The sequence below is a fragment of the Anabrus simplex genome, chromosome 2 (assembly GCF_040414725.1).
Source record: "Anabrus simplex isolate iqAnaSimp1 chromosome 2, ASM4041472v1, whole genome shotgun sequence".
Classification (NCBI taxonomy): domain Eukaryota; kingdom Metazoa; phylum Arthropoda; class Insecta; order Orthoptera; family Tettigoniidae; genus Anabrus; species Anabrus simplex.
This window is the reverse complement of record NC_090266.1, coordinates 1,183,174,322-1,183,199,388: the sequence shown is the minus strand read 5'-3', so window position 1 is coordinate 1,183,199,388 and position 25,067 is coordinate 1,183,174,322. Positions and strand designations below refer to the sequence as shown.

General features: G+C 39.4%; 1 protein-coding gene across 1 annotated transcript in view; it reads right to left on the bottom strand.

Moving 5' to 3' along the window:
• Positions 1 to 25,067, bottom strand: part of Arms (Ankyrin repeat-rich membrane spanning) — a 485,159-nt gene that overhangs the window by 230,994 nt on the left and 229,098 nt on the right. Inside the window, exons 13-14 of the mRNA XM_067142156.2 lie at positions 19,016 to 19,148; positions 18,135 to 18,299 (exon numbers count right to left, since the gene is read on the bottom strand). Of these exons, the coding sequence (XP_066998257.1) occupies positions 18,135 to 18,299; positions 19,016 to 19,148 (298 nt within the window). The remainder of the gene's footprint in view (positions 1 to 18,134; positions 18,300 to 19,015; positions 19,149 to 25,067) is intronic.

Sequence of the window (25,067 nt, the reverse complement as noted above, 5' to 3'; positions counted from 1 at the left end):
TTCGTCACATTTTAAGTTCCAGATGGTTGTATAATGAAATCTTCCATGTTTATTTGTCCCACTTGTCTAGATACATCATACTTAATATTTTTCTTCTTCTACCTTGTTTCCCACAGTTGTGGGGTTGCGGGTGCAAACTGTGTTGCCCATGAGAATCTGGCCCTGTTTAACAGCCGAATGCCCTTTCTGATGCCAACCCAATGTGGAGGGATGCGTTCATTATTGCGGGTTTTTCTAGTGGTTGGTAGTACGATGTGTTGTATGAATATGAAGAGGAGAGTGTGGGAACAAACACAAACCATACCGTACACAGTTAAAATTTCCGGCCCCACTGGGAATCTAACACAAGGCCCTCTAAACCGAAGGCCATTAGATTGACCATTTAAACAAGGAGCCGGATATCATTCATACTGAACATAATTTATTTTATTCACTACAGATTGTAGCATTTTGAAATGGAATCCATAACATGAAGGAACATGAAATGCACAATGACACTGAAGGGAGTTCTGAATGGAACGCGACTGAAGAATGTGAAGACCTCAGTGCACAGCTATGGTTTATTAGCTGTCGCCATCAAGGGCTATAAATTTCAAATTTGATTGATTCGTACTGAACTGAGATTACATATAATTTATTCTTATAAAATTTTTCCACCTATTCAATAAATTATTTTTGCAATGCATATATTTACATTACATTAAGTCACTTGGAACTAGTTTCGACCCTACTTAGGGTGGAAAAATTTTATAAGAATAAATTATATGCAGCTGTTACCAGTCGGAGTTGCAAAATCTGCCTCACCTGTCGGTAGCGGGAATGAACTACTTCAAGTTCAGTCGCCAAGACAGAGTAGCCCAGTGTGAAGAGATCTGTTTAAAATGATGTTTCAAAAACACGGACAGCTGGTAGCCGATTACTGTCGCCTAGTGTGAAACGGCCCTTAATGCATAGTACTGCACGAAGTCCTAGGGCAAATATTTCACATAAACATGAATAAATATATTTTTTAAAAGGAAATAAACGAGAGAAATCTTACTTGTAATATGCTGATCTTCACTTAGATTTTTTTCTGATGTTTACACATCTGATTGCATGCTGCACCAACATCTTACGATAATACAACTTGAAGTTGCTTATCACTACAAGAGTGAGTGGCTGCAGCTCGCTCGTGCAATTTGCAGGAAAAATCCATTGTCACATTCCTCAGGTAAGTAATAGGAGGATGTACTGCGCATCGATCCACGGACAATAATATCTTATGACCGACCACTCCCATTTTGGGGTCCATACTTCGAAGCCAATCTTTAAAAACTTTCATAGTGACTCAGGATTTCTTATTGTTGGTGTATTTCGTGGGGAGCGTAGCAACATTTTTAAAACATCACAGCTTTGAAAATTTGCCAATTGTCAGTGGAGGCAGTTTTTCACTTCCGTCACTATTGGCACATAACAGAACTGTTAGGCGTTGTTTGCTTTGTTTCCCGCCTTGACATTTTCCCCCTCTGAATGCCATTGTACGTCCAGGCATTAAATAAAAGAGGCCTGTCTCGTCTGTGTTGAAAATGTCCTTAGGAGCGAATCGTGATGTCAGTTCTTTCAAACTATTTTCTTTCCAATCTTGCACAGTCTCAGTATCGACACTTCTGCTTTCCCCACACACATTATGACTGTCAATACCACGCCTAACCTTAAATTTGTGTGGCCAGCCTGACAAAGTACAAAAATCTTCTACACCAAGTGTGATCGCTAGTTCACTTGCCTTTTCGCAAAGCATTGGTCTGCTGATTGGAATGCCTTCTGCCCAATGTCGCCTGAACCACTGTAATAAACAATCTTCCAGGCATTGGTACTTTCTGCCCTGAATGCAGGTCCGCTTATTTGTCATAATACCTAATGCGCTTCCTTAAATTTCCGCAAACTTAGCTACAATCGTATTAAGGTACACCGAGCAATCCCCAATTTCTAAGCAATTTCAATTTGTTTCATGTAGCCACTTTCCTTCACTACACTCAAAATACATAATCTTTCAGCAATCATAATACTCGTTCTCTTTCTTTCACCCACATTCATTACTCATGAATCTCACGATGCTAATCACAACATGGTCACACCTGAAGCACAGAACACCAAGAGTATGCTCGAAAATAGCTTCCAGGTTGCTCACACTACCAAACATGCGTGTAGAGGTATGATTTCCATGGAAAGTACAGTGCGAGTCGTAAGTTTGTGTTCAGAATATTTCTTGCAATTTTGAAGACTGAAACCATCGTAAACGTATAAACAAAGCATTTTGCCTTCGAGGACTGAAGATATAAGCATAAAAATTGTATAAGTGAAAGAAGTATAAATTAAATAACTTGCCGTAATATGTATAGGATTTTGTCGGGACCGCTGAAAAAAAAAAAAGTACATAAGTGTAGAAAACGTACAAGTGTGAAACTATAAAAGAAGTTTTACTTACTGTATATCTGAGCCATCTTGTGTGATGGTTCTTGAGTTAATCGTTGCTTCCACTTCTACTAGCAGCGTCTTCAGGATCTCCTGGTCAACCAGGGACTTCCCGAACACCTTCCTGAGGTATCTCTTGATCATTACAACCATTCTCTCCCACCATCCTCCCCACCAAGTGGGCCATGGTGGAATAAAGTTCAGGTGATGTTATTGTGCAAAAGGTGGTGGTTTGTTAAGGGGTGACAGAGGATTTGACTGAGCTCTGACAGCTCCTTGTTAGCTGCCTGAAATGTCCTTGCATTGTCAGAACATATGGTGTGGGGAAATCCTCGTCTACCAGAGAAGCGTCTAAAGGCCATGATAAATTTCTCTGTGCTGATGTCTGTTACAAGGTTGAGGTGTAGAGCTCTTCTGGTTGTACAAGTAAACAACATGATTTATGACTTCTGCAACCGACTCCCCACCTTCACATACAGTGGGCCTTCGAAGTCCACACCTGTGACGGCAAATGGTTTAGTAATTTGCACACAATCCAGTGTCAAAGGAGCCTCAATTTCACTTCCACAATGATTCTTTGTCATCTTGCATGGCAGACATCTGTGGAGGATTTTCTTGATAGCTTGCCGAGCGTTTAGAATCCAAAATTCTGTGCACAGTTCGTATAGGATAATTCTCACTCGTAAAAGGATGGTTGCCTTCAAGAAGGAGTGGGTGCTTCTGTTGGACCATCAGCTCTGCAAAATGAAGGCGACCCTATAGCCTATATGGTCATCCTGCAGGAAGGGGTTGTAATGTGCAATCTTTGATTTTGTGGAAATGTCATTTTTCTTCTTGAGGGCATTGTATTTCGAAGGGAAGCTATCCCTCTGAGCTATGCTGATCTAATGAAGACATGCTGCTTCTAGTTCATGAGCTGTCAGACCACTGTTGAGACTTTCATCGTATTTCACATTATTTATGAAGCATAAAATCCATACGCACAGGATTTTCCAGTATGAACTGAACTTTGCTGCGTCAATGGGAGGTTCCCAGGTGTTGACAGTCAAGACCTGCTGGGGAGCCTTTCGAGCTTCCGCAAGTAAGACCAGATGCTTGGATTACCACAAGGCCATGCAGGTCCATGCCACCACAGTGCAGTGGACTGAAGCTCTGTGGTGAACGGTCCATGTGATAGGAGGTCAGCTAGGCTCTCTGTACTAGGACAATGATGCCATTGAGCTGGGGTAGAGTTCTTTTGTATTTCTGTCACATGATTTCAAATGAAAATTTTCCAGCAATTAGGATTGCTATGTATCCAACCCAGAGCTCTTGCGACATCATGTCCCGTAGAGTAGCAAAAATACTTGAGAAGGAGTACACCTGTCAGGGCAGCAAACAATTCAAGTCATGGGAGAGTTGCCTTATTGGTAGGGGCAAGCCTACCTTTGCTGCAAGCAAGTTGAACTGAAACACTAGATTCATCTGTGGTTCTAACATACAGGATAGCTCCATACGCTCTTTCTGACGCATCGCAGAATACATGGACTTTTGAAGCCTCTAGAGTCTGGCTGAAGAATCCTACTCATCTGGGGATCTGTATCATGTCTAACTGCTTGAGGCTTGAGGTCCAAGTTAGCCATCTCCGGGCAATATCTTGTGGCAAAATCTCATCCCATTGGATGCCCCTGCATCATGTGTCTTGAAAGATCATTTTTCCTACAATCAACACAGGTGACAGCATGCCAAGAAGGTCGTAGAATCTTGCAACTATTCTTCGGATTACCTGTTGTTTGGTGGATGGGTTCTCGATGTTCAAGATATCTTGATGATTCAACAGCAGTTCATTTTCTTCTGTGTTCCAGATGACATCAAGGACACTGGTGCTCTGCTTGATCTCATGGCCTTCAGCACACCAGATATTACTCAGTGGTTCACAGTTAATTGCCCACTTCACCAGCGGTAGACTTATCTGTTTAAGCAAGCTTGTCAGTTCATAGTATGTAGTTATGGCTCCATTTTCTCCTCCACAGCTGTGGGCGAAGTCATCCATGAAGACGTTCTTCTCCAAGATTTTTGAAGCTGTTGGATACCCGTCATTGAGTCTTGTAGTCAGTTCATGGAGGGTAGTCGATAAAAGAAAAGGGCTGCAGGTGAGGCCAAATGGCAAATGTGTGAATCTGTAGGTCATGATGTCCTTTGTGGTGCATGTGTGTCCACTGTCATCCTCTTCTACATGGAACCAGAAAAGTCTTGTTAGGTTCCTGTCCCTCTCATCTAGGAGTTGCAAGAAGGTTAGAATCCGGTCAAGATTAACACTTGCTGGCACATCCGAAAGCGAAGTAGCATTGATAATATTTCTGGTAATAGGTTAGGTCCTGGTTCCAGCGCATTCTGAAGGGATGGTGAATTCTTCAGATGGGAGGAAGCATTGAAGACTATTCTCCATTTGATTATGTAGTCTTTCTTCTTGACTGCATTATAAGGTAGCAAAAATACATTATTAGTAGATTCCTCTAGAAGTACTGTTTCAACATGTCCCTTCTTAACTCTTAGAATACCAGAGAGCGCAAAAGCGTTCCTCGGCGAGCGAGCGAAAATTGCCGGGAACGCAATAGCGCTCCTTACACAAGCAGTTTTATATTCGCTTGTAGTTCTCGATTTTCAGACAGATAGCAGCACAATACAGGTGATCTAGATTCTTTGCAACCTGTAGTTTCTAAATCTACCACAACTATCGCACCAATCGCTGTATTTATGGAGATATGATTTTTTTCAAAGCGACCTATATTCTGTACACCGTAAAAGTTTGTGAGCGGGAAAATGGCCTCTGCCGCGCGCGATATGTTCCAGAACGATGACGATTTAGCTGAATATATTAACAGAGTCTGTGCCGATGACGATTATATTGAGTCTGATGAAGATGTAGCTATATCAGGGTCATGCAATTATGATGTTGGTGATGTTATTTCAGAGACAGGAAGTGAGTGTAGCGATGACATTCCACAGTACAATAAACCTCGTGTTATTGTCATTAGCGAAAGTGACAGTGATGCTGATTCGGAAAGTGACGTAAATGAAGACAGAGTAGGCCACGATGCAGGCAGTAATAACAACAATGCCTATATGCATAATACAGTGTTCAGTGAAATTTCAGTTGGAAATGACACTCGGTTCGAGCCCTTCCCACTGTATCTCGAAACACCCGGTCCTAAACATGTGCCTCCCGCTGATGCAGAGCCTGTGCAGTAGTTTGACCTGTTCTTTACTGTATATATTTTGAATTTAATTGTGAAGGAAATGAACAGGTATGCAAATCAGTTCCTCTCTTCTCTAAAGCCACTGTCGCCCCATTCAACAGCTCGACAATGGAGACCTGTTACTGTCGCAGAAATAAAAGCCTTTGTGGAAATGGGTATTACAAGAAGGCCAACTATACTTTCATACTGGTAGACTAATTCAAGACAGATTCCTTGGTTCGGTACCATGTTTTCCCGCAATAGATTTCAGTTAATTCTGAAATTTTTCCACCTTATTGACAATAGTACCATCTTTCCACCTGGCCACCCTAAATATGATCCATGTGCAAGATTTCAGCCAATAGTTGACCATGCCAATAGACTGTTCTGGTTTCACTACACGCCGCATCAGCAATTAAGTGTAGATGAATCGTTAGTGGGCACTAAATGCCATTCATCTCTGATGCAGTACCTCCCAAATAAGAAGCATCATAGGTGGGGCATTAAGTTTTGGATGATTTGTGACTCTGTCATCAATTACTGCCTGGGGTTTTATTGCTACAGAGGGGCAAAGAGTGATGTAGACAAAGAGAAAATTAAGAAGTTTGGCTTGGGACATGTAGTAGTTCATACATTACTGACTATGGGAAACTATTTGAAGAAAGGCTATCACGTTCTCACTGACAATTTTTTTTACCAGCATTCCTTTGGCCAAGTACCTATTTGAAAATGGTACTTACCTAACAGGCACCCTCAGATGCAACAGAAAAGATATCCCACAAGGACTGAAAGGAAAGTTTGGTGTAGGACAAGAGAAATATTTTCGGAGTAATAAGATTCTTGTTGCTGGGTACCGGGAAAATAAATCACAGAAAAATCCAGTGCTTCTTTTGTCTACATCCTGCACAGCACACACTAAAACAACAGTCAAGAGGCGTCGAGGACAGCAGGTTGAAGTAAGAAAGCCAGCTGTAGTCCTCGAATATAACAAATCAATGGGGGGAGTTGACCATCTGACATGATGCTGTACACATACTTTGACGAGCACCGAACACTAAAATATTGGAAGAAGGTGGTATTTTGTATCTTGGCGCGAATGGTGCTGAATTCGTACTTGATTTATAAACAGAATACTTCTAGTAAAGTTATGACGCGTCTCAAGTTCACTTCCTCCATAATAGAATCAATAGAAAAGGAATGGATCCAAGAGAAGAACCTAATAAACAATGCCGTACCCAAGCTAAATCCACCTAGGGAAGGTGAACTTTTGGTGAAATTAGATGGCAGGTTATTGAAAAGATGCGTTGTGTGCAGCAAAAAAGATGGAGGGCCAGTAAAAAGATCACGAACTGCCTGTTCCAAGTGTATGAAGGGTCTTCATGGCAACTGCATAGGGTATCACAAGTGTTAAAAGTGAACCAGCATGAAATGTGTACATTTGTATAGTGAAATAAAATATTTTTTAAATTGGAAACTTTAGTGCCTAGGATATTGAAATTTTGCAAATAGTGAACCAAGAGCATATATTTGCAGACAATAATATTTTTCAGTGCATAATTTTAATTTTGATTTTTGTTTCTTAATCTAAATTTTGACTTTTCAATTTTCATTTTGATAATTATTAAGCTATTATTTTTTTATATTTTATAGTGTTAATATAACACAGCTTGTGAATTTAAAAACATGTAAAGCAACTCCTTTTCTATGATAAGTAAAAATTTCGAAGGCATATCTTCAATAATAATCAAGTTATAATGATTTTACTGAAACATTGCAATTTCTTTACAAAAAAAAAAAAAGGCCTGGTATTCCTCGCGTAGACCACCTATAAGCGACTGGCACTAAAAGGTTTAATATAGTTCATCATTTTGGAATGATACATTTCTCGAAACTCGAGATTGCCCTTTTCTCTGAAGTGAATTTCTGCATTGGTGCGATTTAAGTGTAAGACTACACCTTCCATTCTGGGTAAACACACTATTCTCCTACTATCTTCCATCCAAAAAGTGTCATGAAATTCCTTCATTACTGCTGCATCCTTGAATGTTCATGCTCATTTCTGATGGTCTCAAATCCCTAGAGTCTCCAAGTCCCAAAATTGCCGCATGTCTTCGTCCATAGGGATCAGCTTATCGATGTTAGACATTAGTAAATTAAACCGAACTTCTCATACGAGGCATGGCATGCACTTGAATAGACTTGGGAAGCAATATGTAAGAAAGGTAATAAGTAACATCATTACAAGTAAAGATCAGGAAAAGTCTGTCCTAGAACTACCTAGTCCGGGAAAAGTGTGTTAGATTCTGGACCCAATAACATTTCAATCGAAAATGTGGGTCCAGAATTAAATACCGGTAATGACTTGGAGGGTGGGAATAGGCGGTTCAAAATATTTCATCAGAACATTCAATGTCTTAAAAATAAAATTTTAGAATTACAAGTAATTTTAAATTCAATACAGGATGTTATGTTTATCTGTGTGGATGAACATTGGTGTAATAATGATGAACTTAAACTCATTAATATTGAAGGTTATTATCTGGCAAGTAATTACAGTCGGGTTAATAAAGAGCATGGGGGAGTTTGTATTTTTGCTAAGTTAGGAATTAAATGTAAAGAAAGGAAGGATCTTGAAGTGCATAATTCTGAATTAGAATTTGAACTAACTTCAGTGGAATTTAAGCTTCCCTATGGTAAAAGGGTAATTCTGTTAACCGTGTACCGTTCACCGGATGCTGATGTGGAGATTTTCTTAGAAAATTTAGATCAAGTCCTTCATAACATTTTCGGTAGGAATAGCAGCGCAGAAGTAATACTTTGTGGTGATTTTAACATAGATTTTGCTGAAGAAAACCTTCCATCAACATCACAACTACTGCATGTTCTTCAAAGCTGTAATCTAAAACACTTAATTTTTACACCCACTCGGGTAACTGCCACCTCAGCTACAACGATAGACAACATTTGGATTAATTTCCATTGTTCTAAAATGCAAGCATCTAATATAAATTTTGGATTATCAGATCATCATGCTCAAATTTTACAACTAGAATTTGAGAATGCTAGCAAGCATTCAACCAAAATAAAGCAAGCACAATTAACTCGTTTTTTCTCTGCAGCTGCATGTGGCAGTTTCATTGAAAGCCTTAAACTTCAGACCTGGACTCCAATAACATTCGATCATAGCAATGACCAAAAGTATAGAACCTTTTAAAGCATTATTTTAATGGAATTTGAATTACATCTGCCAAAAAAACTTGCAGTAATTAATGAATCTTCAAAAAAGCCATGGATCACGAAGGGTATACGGATTTCAAGTCAAAAATGTAAATTACCAAGTAGACTAGCACAGCAGAGTTGTGACCAGGTTTTTTGTAAGTACGTTAAAACCTACAAATCAGTCTATCGAAGAGTTCTTAGGGTGGCTAAGATAATGCACAATAACAAGAAAGTTAAAGAGTCGTGCAATAAATCACGAACCATATGGAAGGTAATCAAGGGAGAAACCAACAGACACGCAGTTGGAAATAAAGTTGCTGCCATAAAAAATGATAAGGGAATAAAAATGAATGACCCTCATCATTTGGCTAATTATATAAATGATTTCTTTCTATCCCTACCATACAAACTTGAAAATGCAAATAAATCAGATGTACACTGACTGGCAGAGCAAATGCAACACCAAAAAGGAGTGGTCAGAACTTTATGCCAATTGCAGGGTAGACTGACGTCACTGAGGTATGCTCATCATGTGAAATGCGCCGCTGTGCTGCGCACGTAGCGAACGATAAATGGGACACGGCGTTGGTGAATGGCCCACTTCGTACCGTGATTTCTCAGCCGACAGTCATTGTAGAACGTGTTGTCGTGTGCCACAGGACACGTGTATAGCTAAGAATGCCAGGCCGCCATCAACGGAGGCATTTCCAGCAGACAGACGACTTTACGAGGGGTATGGTGATCGGGCTGAGAAGGGCAGGTTGGTCGCTTCGTCAAATCGCAGCCGATACCCATAGGGATGTGTCCACGGTGCAGCGCCTGTGGCGAAGATGGTTGGCGCAGGGACATGTGGCACGTGCGAGGGGTCCAGGCGCAGCCCGAGTGACGTCAGCACGCGAGGATCGGCGCATCCGCCGCCAAGCGGTGGCAGCCCCGCACGCCACGTCAACCGCCATTCTTCAGCATGTGCAAGACACCCTGGCTGTTCCAATATTGACCAGAACAATTTCCCGTCGATTGGTTGAAGGAGGCCTGCACTCCCAGCGTCCGCTCAGAAGACTACCATTGACTCCACAGCATAGACGTGCACGCCTGGCATGGTGCCGGGCTAGAGCGACTTGGATGAGGGAATGGCGGAACGTCGTGTTCTCCGATGAGTCACGCTTCTGTTCTGTCAGTGATAGTCACCGCAGACGAGTGTGGCGTCGGCGTGGAGAAAGGTCAAATCCGGCAGTAACTGTGGAGCGCCCTACCGCTAGACAACGCGGAATCATGGTTTGGGGCGCTATTGCGTATGATTCCACGTCACCTCTAGTGTGTATTCAAGGCACGTTAAATGCCCACCGCTACGTGCAGCATGTGCTGCGGCTGGTGGCACTCCCGTACCTTCAGGGGCTGCCCAATGCTCTGTTTCAGCAGGATAATGCCCGCCCACACACTGCTCGCATCTCCCAACAGGCTCTACGAGGTGTACAGATGCTTCCGTGGCCAGCGTACTCTCCGGATCTCTCACCAATCGAACACGTGTGGGATCTCATTGGACGCCGTTTGCAAACTCTGCCCCAGCCTCGTACGGACGACCAACTGTGGCAAATGGTTGACAGAGAATGGAGAACCATCCCTCAGGACACCATCCGCACTCTTATTGACTCTGTACCTCGACGGGTTTCTGCGTGCATCGCCGCTCGCGGTGGTCCTACATCCTACTGAGTCGATGCCGTGCGCATTGTGTAATCTGCATATCGGTTTGAAATAAACATCAATTATTCATCCGTACCATCTCTTTTTTTTCCCCAACTTTCATCCCTTTCGAACCACTCCTCCTTGGTGTTGCATTGTCACTGTCAGTCAGTGTATTACCAGAACTCCCAACCTTTGTGCAAAACTCTATGCAGTTAACTCCAGTAACAGAACTGAAAGTTTTTAAAATCATACAATCCTGTAAGAACAAAACTTCCACAGGTGTAGATGAAGTTCCCACAAAACTCATTAAAAAATGTGCTCCCTATCTGGTACAGCCTTTAACTTATCTCATCAATGAATCATTTTCTAGTGGTCAGTTTCCTAATCTCCTAAAAATTGCTAAAGTTATCCCAGTCTTTAAAAGTGGAAACTTACACGATTTACATAACTACAGACCAATATCAATACTTACTGTTATTTCAAAAATATTTGAATGTGCTATGAAAGATCGGCTTACTAAATTTTTAATTAAATATAATTTGTTAAATAATGCACAACATGGGTTCAGAGCCGGCAGAAGTACTTTGTCTGCTTTATCACATTTTACACAGTTGGTCGTAAATGCTCTTGATAATGATGAAACTGTGATAGGACTATTTCTTGACCTTTCAAAAGGCATTTGATACTGTTGATCATGCAATATTGTTGCACAAATTATATCAGATTGGAGTTAGAGGAATTGTTAATGACTGGTTTAGATCATACCTGAATAAACGATCCCAGTTTGTTGAAATTACACATTGTAACAGTAAGGGACATAATGAGACATATCACTCTCAGGTAAAAAGCATAGACTTAGGTATTCCGCAGGGTAGTATTTTGGGGCCTGTTCTTTTCTTGATCTACGTGAATGATCTTCCTCACAATAATCAAGTAGAAACAGCAGTTCTGTATGCTGATGATACAAACATAATTATTAATAATCCTGACCCTACGTTTATAGAAACTACAGCAAATACAGTCCTGTCTAGGTTAGAATCATGGTTCAGGAAAAACAAATTAACATTGAACTTTAAAAAGACCCAATACATGGAATTCAAGGCATCTAACTACCATGACAAAACTGCAAAAAAACACAACCTTATATTAAATGCAAATGCAATTGAAAATACGTTGACCACAAAATTTTTAGGTGTCCATATAGATGAAAAATTAAGATGGGATTGTCATATTAAAAAAATAGGGAAGTCTCTGAGTTCTGTTTGTTTTGCCTTAAGGATTTTGTCTAATAGTTGTAGTGAAGAATATGTTAGAATAGCATATTTTGGATATTTCCATTCAGTCATCACTTATGCTATTGGTCTCTGGGGCTGCTACAAATCAAATCTTGATGTTATTTTTCGAATACAGAAAGGAGCTATCAGAATTATATTCAGACGTAACAGGTTAGATCATTGCAGACCATTATTTAAAAGACTAAGGATACTCCCAGTACCAAGCATATACATCATGCAATGCATTCTACACGTGAAAACAAATATTGATCACTTCAGAAAGAATTTTGACAATCACAATTACCAGACGCAAACAAGAAGTAATATTTTTATCGAGCACAAGAGTAAAACCATTGCCTTGAGACATGTAGACTCTGTTGGAATCAGATTGTATAATAAGCTTCCAAATACGATTAAAGATATTAGTCCCGTCAGTTCATTTACCACAGCTTTAAAAATCTCCTGCTGAGTAGCTGCTTCTACAGTACAGAAGAATACATGATGAAGTGCTGGTAATGATGCTACTACTTATTAATCTAGTATATCGCCTTAAAAATATGTTAATGTCACATTGACTATGTTCATATTACTAACACCACACCAATATATTTTTATTTTGTCTTGTAAATATTGGTTATTAATATTATTTAAAAAAATTAAGATGTGCTGTCCTAACATTGAGGTATTTGGTGTTTCTGTTTTTCTTCTTTTTCAAAATGTTCATTGTTGTGCATATATTATAGTTAGTATTAGGAAATCACTTGACAACTCCTATACTGTTGGCATATTTCAAAATATGTAATTGTACAGTCTATGGAAGCTAAATAAATGAATGAATGAATGAATGAATGAATGAATGAATGAATGAATGAATGAATGAATGAATTGTGGATGTGATTTACAGAAGCATGATTGACCAATGTGCCAGACTTGTTTCCAGTAAGTGTCCAGCCCTACTTTGAAAGTACGAGTACCTGCATGTCTGAGAGGTGTATCGTCTGCCTGTCTTCAACTATCTTCCAATATTAATCAATGCCTATCAAAATTTATATTGGTAGGTCATGTCTAACATCAGCAGGGTTTGCTACTTGAAGTTTTCATACACGTAAGAATGTATGAACATCAGATGTTGCAGCAGGATGTGGCTAGTACTTATTGGCAGTTTCAAAGGCTAATATGGGTATAGTGGATGTTCCGCTGCTGATTTTGAAGTTTATGATTCTACGAATTGTGGGTGTGGAATGCTGCGATTCAAATTCTAAAACAACTAAATCTCTCTTTCCAATAACCTTTAGATTCAGTTGTTTCACAAGATCGGTGATAACAAAGCTTGACTCTCTACCAGCATCTAGTATGCAAAGCGTTAGTTTACTCTCACCGGTTGGTCCAATGATTGTAGCGTGGGCAGTTTGAAAGTGGGTGAAGCCTTGTGTTCCTATGTCGATCTTGCCCACTGATACCGGTTCCTCTTGTCTACCGCAGATCGAAACATGGTGAGACTGCTTGCATTTACTGCAGGACACCCTGCTCTTCTTGGGACAATCCCTAGTAATGTGCCCTCTGTTAAGACACAAGAAGCATCGATTGGAGGCCTTAAGCCTTACAATGCATTCTTTCGTATTGGATACCTTTGCTCAGTTCTGAGTCCAATGACCATGAACTCTCAGAACATACAGAATTCTGATGGTGACTTCCCCTTTCGTTTATCTAACCTACCTGATTTTGTGTTAACTTGCCCGAACCTAGCAGCAGGGTACTAGTCACACTGGAGCACTTTATTATATGTGTGATCATGACGTTCTCTACCTTGTCACTCAGGAATTCCACGAGCCTTGTGATGCGAATTTCTGCTACGTTTTCCCTTCTTTTTTTTTTTTTTTTTTGCTAGGGGCTTTACGTCGCACCGACACAGATAGGTCTTATGGCAACGATGGGATAGGAAAGGCCTAGGAGTTGGAAGGAAGCGGCCGTGGCCTTAATTAAGGTACAGCCCCAGCATTTGCCTGGTGTGAAAATGGGAAACCACGGAAAACCATTTTCAGGGCTGCCGATAGTGGGATTCGAACCTACTATCTCCCGGATGCAAGCTCACAGCCGCGCGCCTCTACGCGCACGGCCAACTCGCCCGGTCGTTTTCCCTTCTGGCATTAACAATCCAATGATGGATGATTTCACTGGGAAATGCTCGTAACAGTTTTGGAGATAACATGTGTCCATAGTAGTCGACATTGTACTCTAAAGCTCGTAATGCCTGGAAATGGCGGTTACTCTCTATAAACAAAACATTTAAAGCTTCCGCAGAGGGGTCAACAATTGGCTTTTAGGCTTCGAGGTAATCAATATGTGCTTGAATGATGTGGTTCTTGTCACTGTAGCACGATATTAAGGTTTGCTTTGTCTTGTCATATGCGTCAGCAGTTACAGGGATGCCCTCTACTAAATACTTCAGTTCATCTTCCAAATAACCCTGGAGAAAGAAATGTTTGTCAATGACTGTGATGGATGGGTTATTATCTATGGATGACTGGAATTGCTCGCAAAATCTCAACCATTTTTCAATATCACCTGCGAACGGCTGTAACTTAAGGGCAGGAAGCTTCACCGCGTGTATCAAAAGTGATGGCGCAGATGTTACAGTTGCATTTTACACCGCTAGATTCGAACTGGCGACTGACGTGGATACTTTATCACCAATGATGCATGATGCTTTCAAGATTGCCTGCTTAGCTATGTCTGTGTACTCTTCGCACTTACTGATGTCATCTTCGTACTCTGTGTCCGACAGGAGTTCGTGAATTTCTTCGTCAAGAGGGATGCGTTGGTTTAAAACATCTTCCAGCCTAAGCTTGTTGTATTCATAGTCCGTAGTCGGATGCGATTCCCCATCGTTAATTGTGGAACTGAATCTTGTTATATTTGATCTTACGGTCTTACGTTTCCTTTGGAGATTTCCAAATTTCCTTTTTTTTTGGGGGGGGGGTTATCCTCTGCCATAATGAACGATTTTAAGTGGTTATATAACTGTAATTCGTTAGTCATGAGAACTAATAACGGTGGAATCGTATGTAACAATGTTGGATGAACAAAGGTTATGTTGTATCTGATTGCCTCGTTAACTTCTATACACTGCTATACTTAGCAAAGGTCTTGGAGATAGTGTAACCAACTTTTGTCCGTATAGGTTAGTGCGCCGGTGTAGCGCTATTCACCGTGAGATAACCTGAATGGTTTCCGTAGATATTCGTATATCGTGCATTTATCGCTTGTCTTTGTGCTCACAGAGACCGCATGCATCTTCTAATGAATAGTATTATTGTACATGTGGTGTGGAAACATGCATATATATCACAATGATCCAAGTAAAAGCCATAAAACTCAATATTCTACAGTAGATGATATTACATTCCTTAATGATTTCATGTGACTTAGCTGACTGTACAGCAGTGATGAGAAAATCCAATAGTGTCCTTCAGCACGTTACGTGACTGGTTTTCTCTGTTGCAGATGTTCGTAGCATCCACTCGTGGATATTCTGTGAGCATCCACTCGTGGATATTCTGTAACTCCCAGGGCTTCTTAGCTTGTGTACACTATTAGCTCTTATCATTTGTAAAACTTTAGCTTAGTATTTCTCCTCTTCCCTTCCCGGGTTTCAGCACCAAAAAATGTTACACACACACCCACCATAAATGAAACCGTGTAAAAATCAGCCATATTTATTCAATGACAACCTTAAAAAAATGAAAATATATACATAGAACTTGCTGAAAAGAATAAATAAACACAGCACTGTCTTTATCAGTTCCCCACACTTGTGCACTTGCATGACACAACTTCTTCAGATCTTGACAGTCTTTGGTACTGAGCTCCTCGTCTGCGGAAACAACCTAAAACAAAACAAAGACGGCACTGTACCGGTATACTGTAACTTCAGTATTTAAGTTATATCAATTTCGATATTGTAAGATACCTATGAACAAACATTTACCTTCATATGATTTATGTGGAAGGTTGAATTCATTGTTTTGAAGCACTGCAGACATTTTTTGGTTTGTCTATAATGGAATTTTATCCACGCTGCATTATATGCTGTGCATAGCTCCACACCTGAAGTAAAGTCTTCTATTGAGATTTTAAGTTCCTTGATAAGTCTAGATGTAAATGGAGATTTCTTCTTATAAGAGTTCTCCATGAAAGAAGTACACTTTCTGAACTGGTAGTATCCAATTTCTGCTATTTCAAATGGAAATGGGTTTGTTCTTGCTTATTTAAACACTTCTATCCAATCTGACGTATATTCAGCTTTGAACTTTGTATTTACTAGTCCCATATTCTTGTCAAACCTCATATAGGAGTGGCCACGAATTGGAAAAGTTATCTTTAGAGAGTCTAGCCACTTCTTTTGGTGGATAAAGTTATGTAGAAATCAAAACAAAGTGAAGTTTTTATTCTGTCCTGGGCATGAATCATTTATTTATTATTTATAGATGCCTAACCTATCCCTCTAGGTAACTGTACACAAAGTTGTGAAGTAAAGAGCAAACTTCATCACTGCCCTTTCTGCCTTCTGTTTCAGGATACATGTAAAATATGCTTTGTGAAGTGGACAAAACATGTACATTGTACACATACATGGATAGCTGGCATTTATAACAGACATCGTTTGTGGTAATATTTGGTAAAGGAAGATTTTCCCCGAAGTCCATATGTATGGCCTCGTGGCTTGCCGACAATTTACACATTTCATTTGCCCATGCTTTTCCTTTATAGAACTGTTCCGCACTTAGCTTATGGAGTCTTGTTTTCATTTTTCAAACGTCTAATCTCCTGCTGTATGATGCCGAGTTCATTAGGATCTAACAAGGCCTTTCTTATTTTAACTTTGGTTGTGAATTCATCACATGTGCTGCAGGTGTCTGTCCTAGGCTATCCGAAGGCAATATGAAAGTCATTACAAAAAATGGATCTGTAAGATTTATAGGATACTTTAATTTTTATGAATCTGACGTAACATTTTGCACATTCTTTTCACATTAAGCTCTTCTGGTAAATATGTTTTTGCTGTATCATGAAGACTATAGTGGCTAGATCTGCCTTTAAATGATTTAATATGGTCACGAATCAGAGTAGCTGCCTCATCACTTAGTGTGCGGGGTCGATTTTCACGTATTCCTCATTGAGCTTTCGGAGAAGTCCCAGTTGTTTTCAGGCTCTTAACCAAATATTCTATTCTTTGAAATGCCATGCATTGCTATAAATACCTTACGTCACTGACAACTTCAACCATTTCATTATTTTGCACTACCCTAACTTTGTATGAATATGAAGCATCATTTAACCTATTATTTTTTACCCTAGGCCTTCTGCGTTAAACAGGGATGACTTATTAGATCACAGAGGTAAGAGCTTTTCACATCATGAGATCCTAACAAATTAAAACTAGACATTTTCTTACTTCATTCAATCAGGACAAGTTGAAAACATTGTGGTTTAAATTAGCAATCAGGCCCCATTTTATGACTTAGTAACTTCAAAAAGATATTAGCATTAGACATTCTACCATGTTGTTTTTGTTTCTTTGATTTCTTACCAGAGCACTGTTCAGTGTTATCAGCATTATTGACAATATCCTCCCTGTTACCCATCGATAGGCAATGCAGACTAAAATTAACCTTCAAATTAAATGACAAGAGTGGGATTACGTATGTGCAAATCAGTCTCATCTCCACATGACACAAAACATTTCACAAATCCTAATGCAGTACTAATATTGTTCCACTTAGAACTATAACACAGCACAGCCTACAGTCGAGTTAAAGCAAAATTACAAAGAGCAAGGAGTTAATCAAGCCAGAGTCATTCTCCTAACTAGCAATCTGAATATAGCATCTGTGGATTGAGCTGTTTCTTCCCCAGTACAGATGGACTGAGCCTGTTTTTTCCCAGTCTATTAATTTTTCTTTTTGTTCTTACACAGGACTGAGCTTGTTTTTTCCCAAAACAACTATGTGCACATATCTTCATGACAGTCCCCCCAACAGATGACAGCACAATCCAGTTTTCAGAAAAAAATAGACTGAGCCTCTTTTTCCACTGTATGCTTCATGTATATATGATGAAGCTGGGAAGGATCCTGAACAATAAAATTAAGATCTTGAAATGTGAAGGGAAAAACTAACAAAAAAAGAAATCAATATTTCTATGCTTGAGAGCTTTCCAAATTTGATGTAGAAATTAAGAAAAAGGGAACTATGAAGTAGAACATGGATGAAATACAGTACAAGTTTACCTCGTAGCTTGTTGAGAAGAAAGGACTTGCCACTGCCCCATTTAGCATAAAGCCCAACAGTTATTGGCATAGATAATGATGGTTCACTCAGAATATCTGCAAGAGCACTGCTATATAAATCATATCCCAGCATGTTTTCATTATCTTCATTGGTGTTTAGTCGACCTGAAGAAAAAGAAATAAGTTAAGTATTTATACTCCTCTATTTGATCAAGTCATGTCAAAAGTTAATAATAAGCATACTTCAATCTATGTTCACTTTTTCCTGTCAAGTCATTCTCAATTACTTATCTACATCACAATTATCTTATGACATTTATGCCTTCCTCCAAGTACTAATTAGATCAGAATATATAGAACTAGTGTTTATTTCCCCATTCAATTTAGCATCCATATACAGCACTCAACTGATAAGCTAAAAACATCATACTAGACAAGCTTCAAGTTTACTTGTAATGTGAAATTGAACACCTATGAATATAATGGAAAGCTGATACAGTATGAAAGTAATGAAGCTGTTCTTTTACTGCATTTTTATAATTGCTCTATATTCTCCTTTACACAAATAAGTCTGATTTATCAAACACCAATCAAGTACTTTAAAACATATCAAATAAAGAAAATAATGTAATTTAAAATATGATTTTCATCTGTTACTGTGAACACAGGTAATAAATTTCATATTAATCCATATTGAAGAGCAATATAGTGTAAAACAAATAGAGTGTAAAACATAATATATTTGTTGCAACAAATATATGCAACGTTTTTAAGGTTACAACAAACAGTATTGAATAGGTGGAAACCTTTATCTTTTGTTTTACACTACTTTACTGTGAACATAATAAAATAAAAAATAAAAAGGAACTATTACAACGTACGTGCTCCAAATATTTGTCCCAATATTGTCTTTTGATGATTCATATCAATGTTGTAAGGAGTTTCTCCAGCACGATTGGGTCGATATAATAACTGGCTATTCTTAGGATTACGTAGCAGAACCTCAACAATTCCCTGCAAAAGGAACAATGCAAATGTGAAGAACTAGAATAATAATAATAATAATAATAATAATAATAATAATAATAATAATAATAATAATAATAATAATAATAATAATAATAATAATAATAATAATAATAATAATAATAATAATAATAATAATAATACAATAATGGCGTGGCCTCTGTAGCCGGGTGCAGGTCTTGCGAGTTGTAGCAAGATAGGCAATCTAAATGCTTATGAAAATGTGGCCCTACCTAAGATGAATCCTAATGCGTCAGTCAGCGAACACACACAGCCCCTGAACCGTCAGAATTAATCAAGGAAAGTTAAAATCCCAGACCCGATCGAGACCCCTTGAACCAAAGGCCAACACGCACCAACCATTCAGCCATGGAATCGGACACGCTCATACTAATATATACATAACTGAATCAAAATACTGCAACCATGATTAGATGCAATGAAAATAAAAAGCGTTACTTTTACGCCGTTTTGTTTCACTTTTCTTTACATCTTGTAATAAGTGAAAACCTTACTGCCTTCTCTTATTGCAAACTGATGATATACATGGATATTACAGTGATAACCTGCATTTTGGTAAAGATTCCGTAGACCCTTAGCAAATGATAGGTTAAAGATCCTATCATCCTCTTTCGATCCTACACCGCCACACGGCATGGCTCAATACAACAGAGGTTAGAAATTCAACAAGGTGCATCTCAGACAAGGTCACATCGGGCTATGTAAGGCTGCCAATGAGGCTGCCAACTTAGGAGTTAGTTTCAAGACCAGGCTGGTGAGAAGATATGGTCTGGCTTGGTCAGGTCCAGCTTGTAACAAGACAATTGGGCAGGGGGCAACAAAAGTGGTCAACAGGCATCCAGCATCCACATACTCCACATACTCCACAAGCCTGTGACTAATTAAAATGTATCTGGCGCATGCCGTGACTATTTTAAACTGTGCTATGTTCTTATTTTCAACAAAGGTGGCAGCCCTAGCCAGCCGGTAGCAACAAAGAAAATGGTGGCAAATTTGAGTTTTACAGTGCCTCCGTTTTAATTTTTGTAAATAATAATACTTCTAGGTGTCAGTTAGTGGGTCGAGAAGAAGCGTTGGTGACGGGAGGCTCATAGTGAGGTTGCACGTGAATAACCTGCGCACAGCACTCCAGCCTTACAAGATCCTTGCTCAAGACTACCAACACTGAATCACTCATACATTCTCGAGTAACAGGTTGCTACTATTATATGCTAGAATATTGAGCTGTCTCTTTAAATTCAGAAACACTTTTGCATATATTTTTCTTACGTTCTGAAACACTACCAATATATGTCTCAGGAGTGGTACACGGTATGCACTTGTCGATCGTCATTTATTCCTCTATGTTTTTAATGGAAGTTGCCTAGTTAATTGATGAAGTTAAAGTTTTAATATATCGCAATGGCAGAAAAGAAAACTGTTTTGCCTGACAATTGCATATTCCAATGTTCCAAAAACAAGGTCAATCGTACTCATATCATCAATTTCCTAAGGAGGAGCCCTTCCGTAAAAAGTAGGTGCATGTGCTTTGTAGGCAAGACCTAAGAAATAAAACATAACATCAATGTCTGCTCAAAGCATTATACAGTTGAAAATTTTGCCATTACTGAAATATAATAAGTTGCTGACGTCCTGATTAGTTAACCTTTTCCATCCCATGCCCGAGTTAACTCGGATGTCAACATTTCTCCCGCTGTCCCAAACACGAGTTAGTTTGGATTTAAAGCAATGCACTCTTGTTCACTTCCGAGTTCAGTCCAATGCTGTTGACATGCTTTGTTCAGACGACAGATGATTCATAAATCGCCTTACAGTTTTTTGACGATAATTATGTGCCTTGTGTTTTTCTTTCAAAGCTGCGTTCTGAGATGGGTGCACGGGAGTGTAAAGAAAGCATAACACAAGATTATATTTTAGAAATTTTAGGCAATTATGATGAGTCTGATTTTTTATGAATATAGTGGAGATAAGTTTCAGTGAAACAAGCTGTCGACATTTATCACGCCAAGTTCTTTCAAGTTTTGGGAAAAGTGTTAGGAGAAAACTATTGCTAATATTGTTTTTTTTTTTTTTTTTTTTTTTTGCCATTTGCTTTACGTCGCATCGACACAGATACATCTTATGGCGACGATGGGAGAGGAAAGGGCTAGGACTGGGAAGGAAGCGGCCATGGCCTTAATCAAGGTACAGCCCCGGCATTTGCCTGGTGTGAAAATGGGAAACCACGGAAAACCATCTTCAGGGCTGCCGATAGTGGGGCTCGAACCCACTATCTCCCGATTACTGGATACTGGCCGCACTTAAGCGACTGCAGCTGATATTGTCATTCCATGACTTTTCAGTAGCTGTGTAAATACAATGTATTTATGGCCTATTACAACCACTGTTGAAACGTCCAGAAAAATCTGGTAGAGGGCATGCATAAGGCTGAAAGAAACTTGGGAGTGAAAAGGTTAATATGACCTATTTCAACCATTTTAGCCTGGCCGAGTAGCTCGAACGATAGAGTGCTGGCCTTCTAAGACCAACTTGACAGGTTCGATCCTGGGTTAGTCCGATGGTATTTGAAGGTGTTCAAATACGTCACTCCTGTGTTGATAGATTTATTGGCACATAAAAGAACTCCTGCAAGACTAAATTCCGAAACCTTGGAGTCTCCGAAAACCGTAAAAGTAGTAAGTGGGATGTGAAAACAATAATATTCTTTATTATTACGAGTATTCAATTAGCCTCCGTGGCTTAAGCAGCAGTGCACCAGCCTCTCACCGCTGGGTTCTGTAGTTCAAATCCCGGTCACTCCATGTGAGATCTGTGTTGGACAAAGCAGTGACGGGACAGGTTTTTCTCCGGGTATTCCCGTTTTCTGTCATCATTCATTCCAGAAACACACTCCAATTTCATTTCATTTCATCTGTCAGCCATTAATCATTGTCCCAGAAGAGTGTGACAGGCTTTGGCAGCCAGCACAATGCCTATCCTCACCGCTAGATGGGGACTTCATTCATTCCATTCCTGACCCGGTCGAATGACTGGAAACAGGCTGAGGATTTTCATTTTCAGTATTATTCAATAATTTTATGTGAAAGATGAAGACTTAAGGAGAATGCTGTACCTTTGATATTTTCATGGAGTGGCACCGGCAGCTTTGAAATAATCCCGAGAGCAAGAAGATTCAGAAGTAGGGAAGCATCCATAATACCGTGTGTGGTGGTGTACCCTGAATCACAGAGTGACCTATAATTTTGACACTGAAGCACCATCAATTTCAGACTTAGTGAAAACAAAATAATACCGGTACATCATTTCCAAATTTAAAATATTTATATCTGTCTTATGGCCTGAAATAAGGTCTTGAAACTAGTGTGCTGAAAGGAAATTAAATTCAGTAGTACCTACTGGATGTAGCCTGTGATACTGCAGTCATGCCAATATCGTGGCTATTTGCACTTGAAGAATTCAATCTTAACAAAAACACTAAAAGGAAAGATTGCTACATTTAGTCCTTCCCTTTCAGTCAACTCGCTTCCTTCTGGATAATTTTCCACCTTTTTCCTTCAATTCCACTTTCAAATCAGCAATCGTCATGGCACCTATATTATTTCCCATCTCTTTCAAAACTCAGCAGAATATGGTGAGTTCATTTTCATGCATTTACAGTAAACAGTTTCGTTTCAGTTTTCATAAATTTAGAAATACTCCATATAAGTCTCATGTAAAACAATCGAGAAGCGGGAAGCGCATACCGTGTATTTCCATTACGCTACCTAGTGGACAAGTTTTGCGTGATACATCTCTATTGTGGCAAAAGACAAATATGTTTTTTGACGATTGATGCAAGGAAATTTAACATTGATTTATATGGAACGTGCCAGCCCCATGGTGTAGGGGTAGCATGCCTACCTCTTACTCGGGAGGCCCCGGGTTCGATTCCTGGCTGGTTCGAGTTCCACTCGGCCTACGTGATTAAAACTGAGGAGCTATCTGACAGTGAGATAGTGACTCTGGCCTAGAAAGCCAAGAATAACAGCTTAGAGGATCCGTCGTGCTGACCACATGACACCTCATGCTCTGCAGGCCTTCAGGCTGAACAACAGTCGCTTGGTAGGCCATGGTCCTTCAGGGCTGTTGCACCATGGGGTTTTTAAATATGGAACATTTACAGGGCCAAATAAATTGAACGATGAATATGGGAAAACGACAGTTCTGGGATCGATGTATCGAGGTTCTACTGTAGTCTTCCGAAAAACATACTGCCTGCCAAGGGCGATACTTGTTAGTGGAAAAGAGCGGAGCACGAGTTACTATGTTACATCGGTCTTTAACTGCTGGACTGGAGACTTCGAATCTGCCCTGTTATTAAACAACTTGTTTATAAGTTGAGATCATCATCATCATCATCATCATCATCATCATCATCATCATCATCATCATTTCCCGTTTCCAGGTCAGGTTGTGAATTAAGGACCTCCATCGCTGCCTGTCTCTCCATCACTCCATTTTTAAGTACATCTTCTGGTTTTCCTCTCCTCTTCTTTATGCACTCCCATACTGAATCTGTCCACCTCCTTCGGGGTCTTCCTTGTGGTCTCTTTCTTGTTAACTTCTCTGAAAGAGCTTTCTTTGGCACTCTCTCTTCTCCCATTCTCATCATATGCCCATACCACTTCAGCTTTGTTGTTTCTATCCTGTCTTGAAGTTTCAAGATTCCTGTCCTTTTCCTTATCTCTTCATTTCTAATTCTCAGTACCTCTTAGGAATTTCATCTCCGCTGCCTGTATTCTACTCTCCTCTTGTTTTGTTGTAGTCCACGATCCAGCTGCATAGGTTAGTATGGGTTCATAACAGGTTGAATATAATACTTTCGTACATTTCTTCAAGACATCTTGGTTCCACAAAATACCCCTTACGCTCTGGTAGAAGCTGTTTGCTTGTTGTATTCTTTTCCCAATTTCCTCAGTTATCTTTCCATCTTCCTTGATCACACTTCCCAAGTACTTGAAACTTTTAACCACTTCCAGAATTTTACCACTCAATTTTATCTTTCCTCTTCCTTCCTTCCTTCCTTCCTTCCTTCCTTCCTTCCTTCCCCTTGTCATAACTATTGTTTTACTTTTCTCTGTGCTTACTTTGATTCCAAATTTTTCTATCTCTTGATTCCACACATCTACTTGTTATTGTACTTCCATTTCATCAGTATATCATCTGCAAACAACATGGCTTTTGTTGCCTGTCTTCCCTATCTCTGTTTAATGTTCTTATGAATTTCATCCATGACTATGATGAATAGTATGGGAGATAGTACACTTCCCTGTCGGAGACCATTTTCTACTTTAAACCATTTTGTTTTCCCTATGCTAGTCTTCACACTACTAACACAATTTTTGTACATAGCTTTTATCATTTGCACTTCCACTCTGTTAACTTGTTTTTTCCTTAATGTGTCCCATACCAACTGTATGGGCACACTGTCATAAGCTGTCTCAATGTCAATAAATGTTATCATTATGTCTTTTCCAAACTCCCATCTTTTCTCCATCATATGTCTTAATGTAAAGATCAGGTCAAACATTGACCTGTCTTTCCTAAAACCATACTGTTCTTCTATTTCTCCTTCTAGTTTCCTTTTCAGTCTTCCTTCCAATACTCTCTCAAATATCTTAGCTACATGGACAATAAGGGTGATCCCTCTGTAGTTATTACATTTCTTTTTATCACCTTTTTCGTCACCATAAGACCTATCTGTGTCGGTGCGACGTAAAGCCCGTAGCAAAAAAAAATTATCACCTTTTTTAAATATCGGGATAATTAAACCCTTTCCCCACTCTTCAGGGATCTCTTTCTTCCTCCAGATTATTATAATTTGTGTTATTTCACATTAATTCAGAC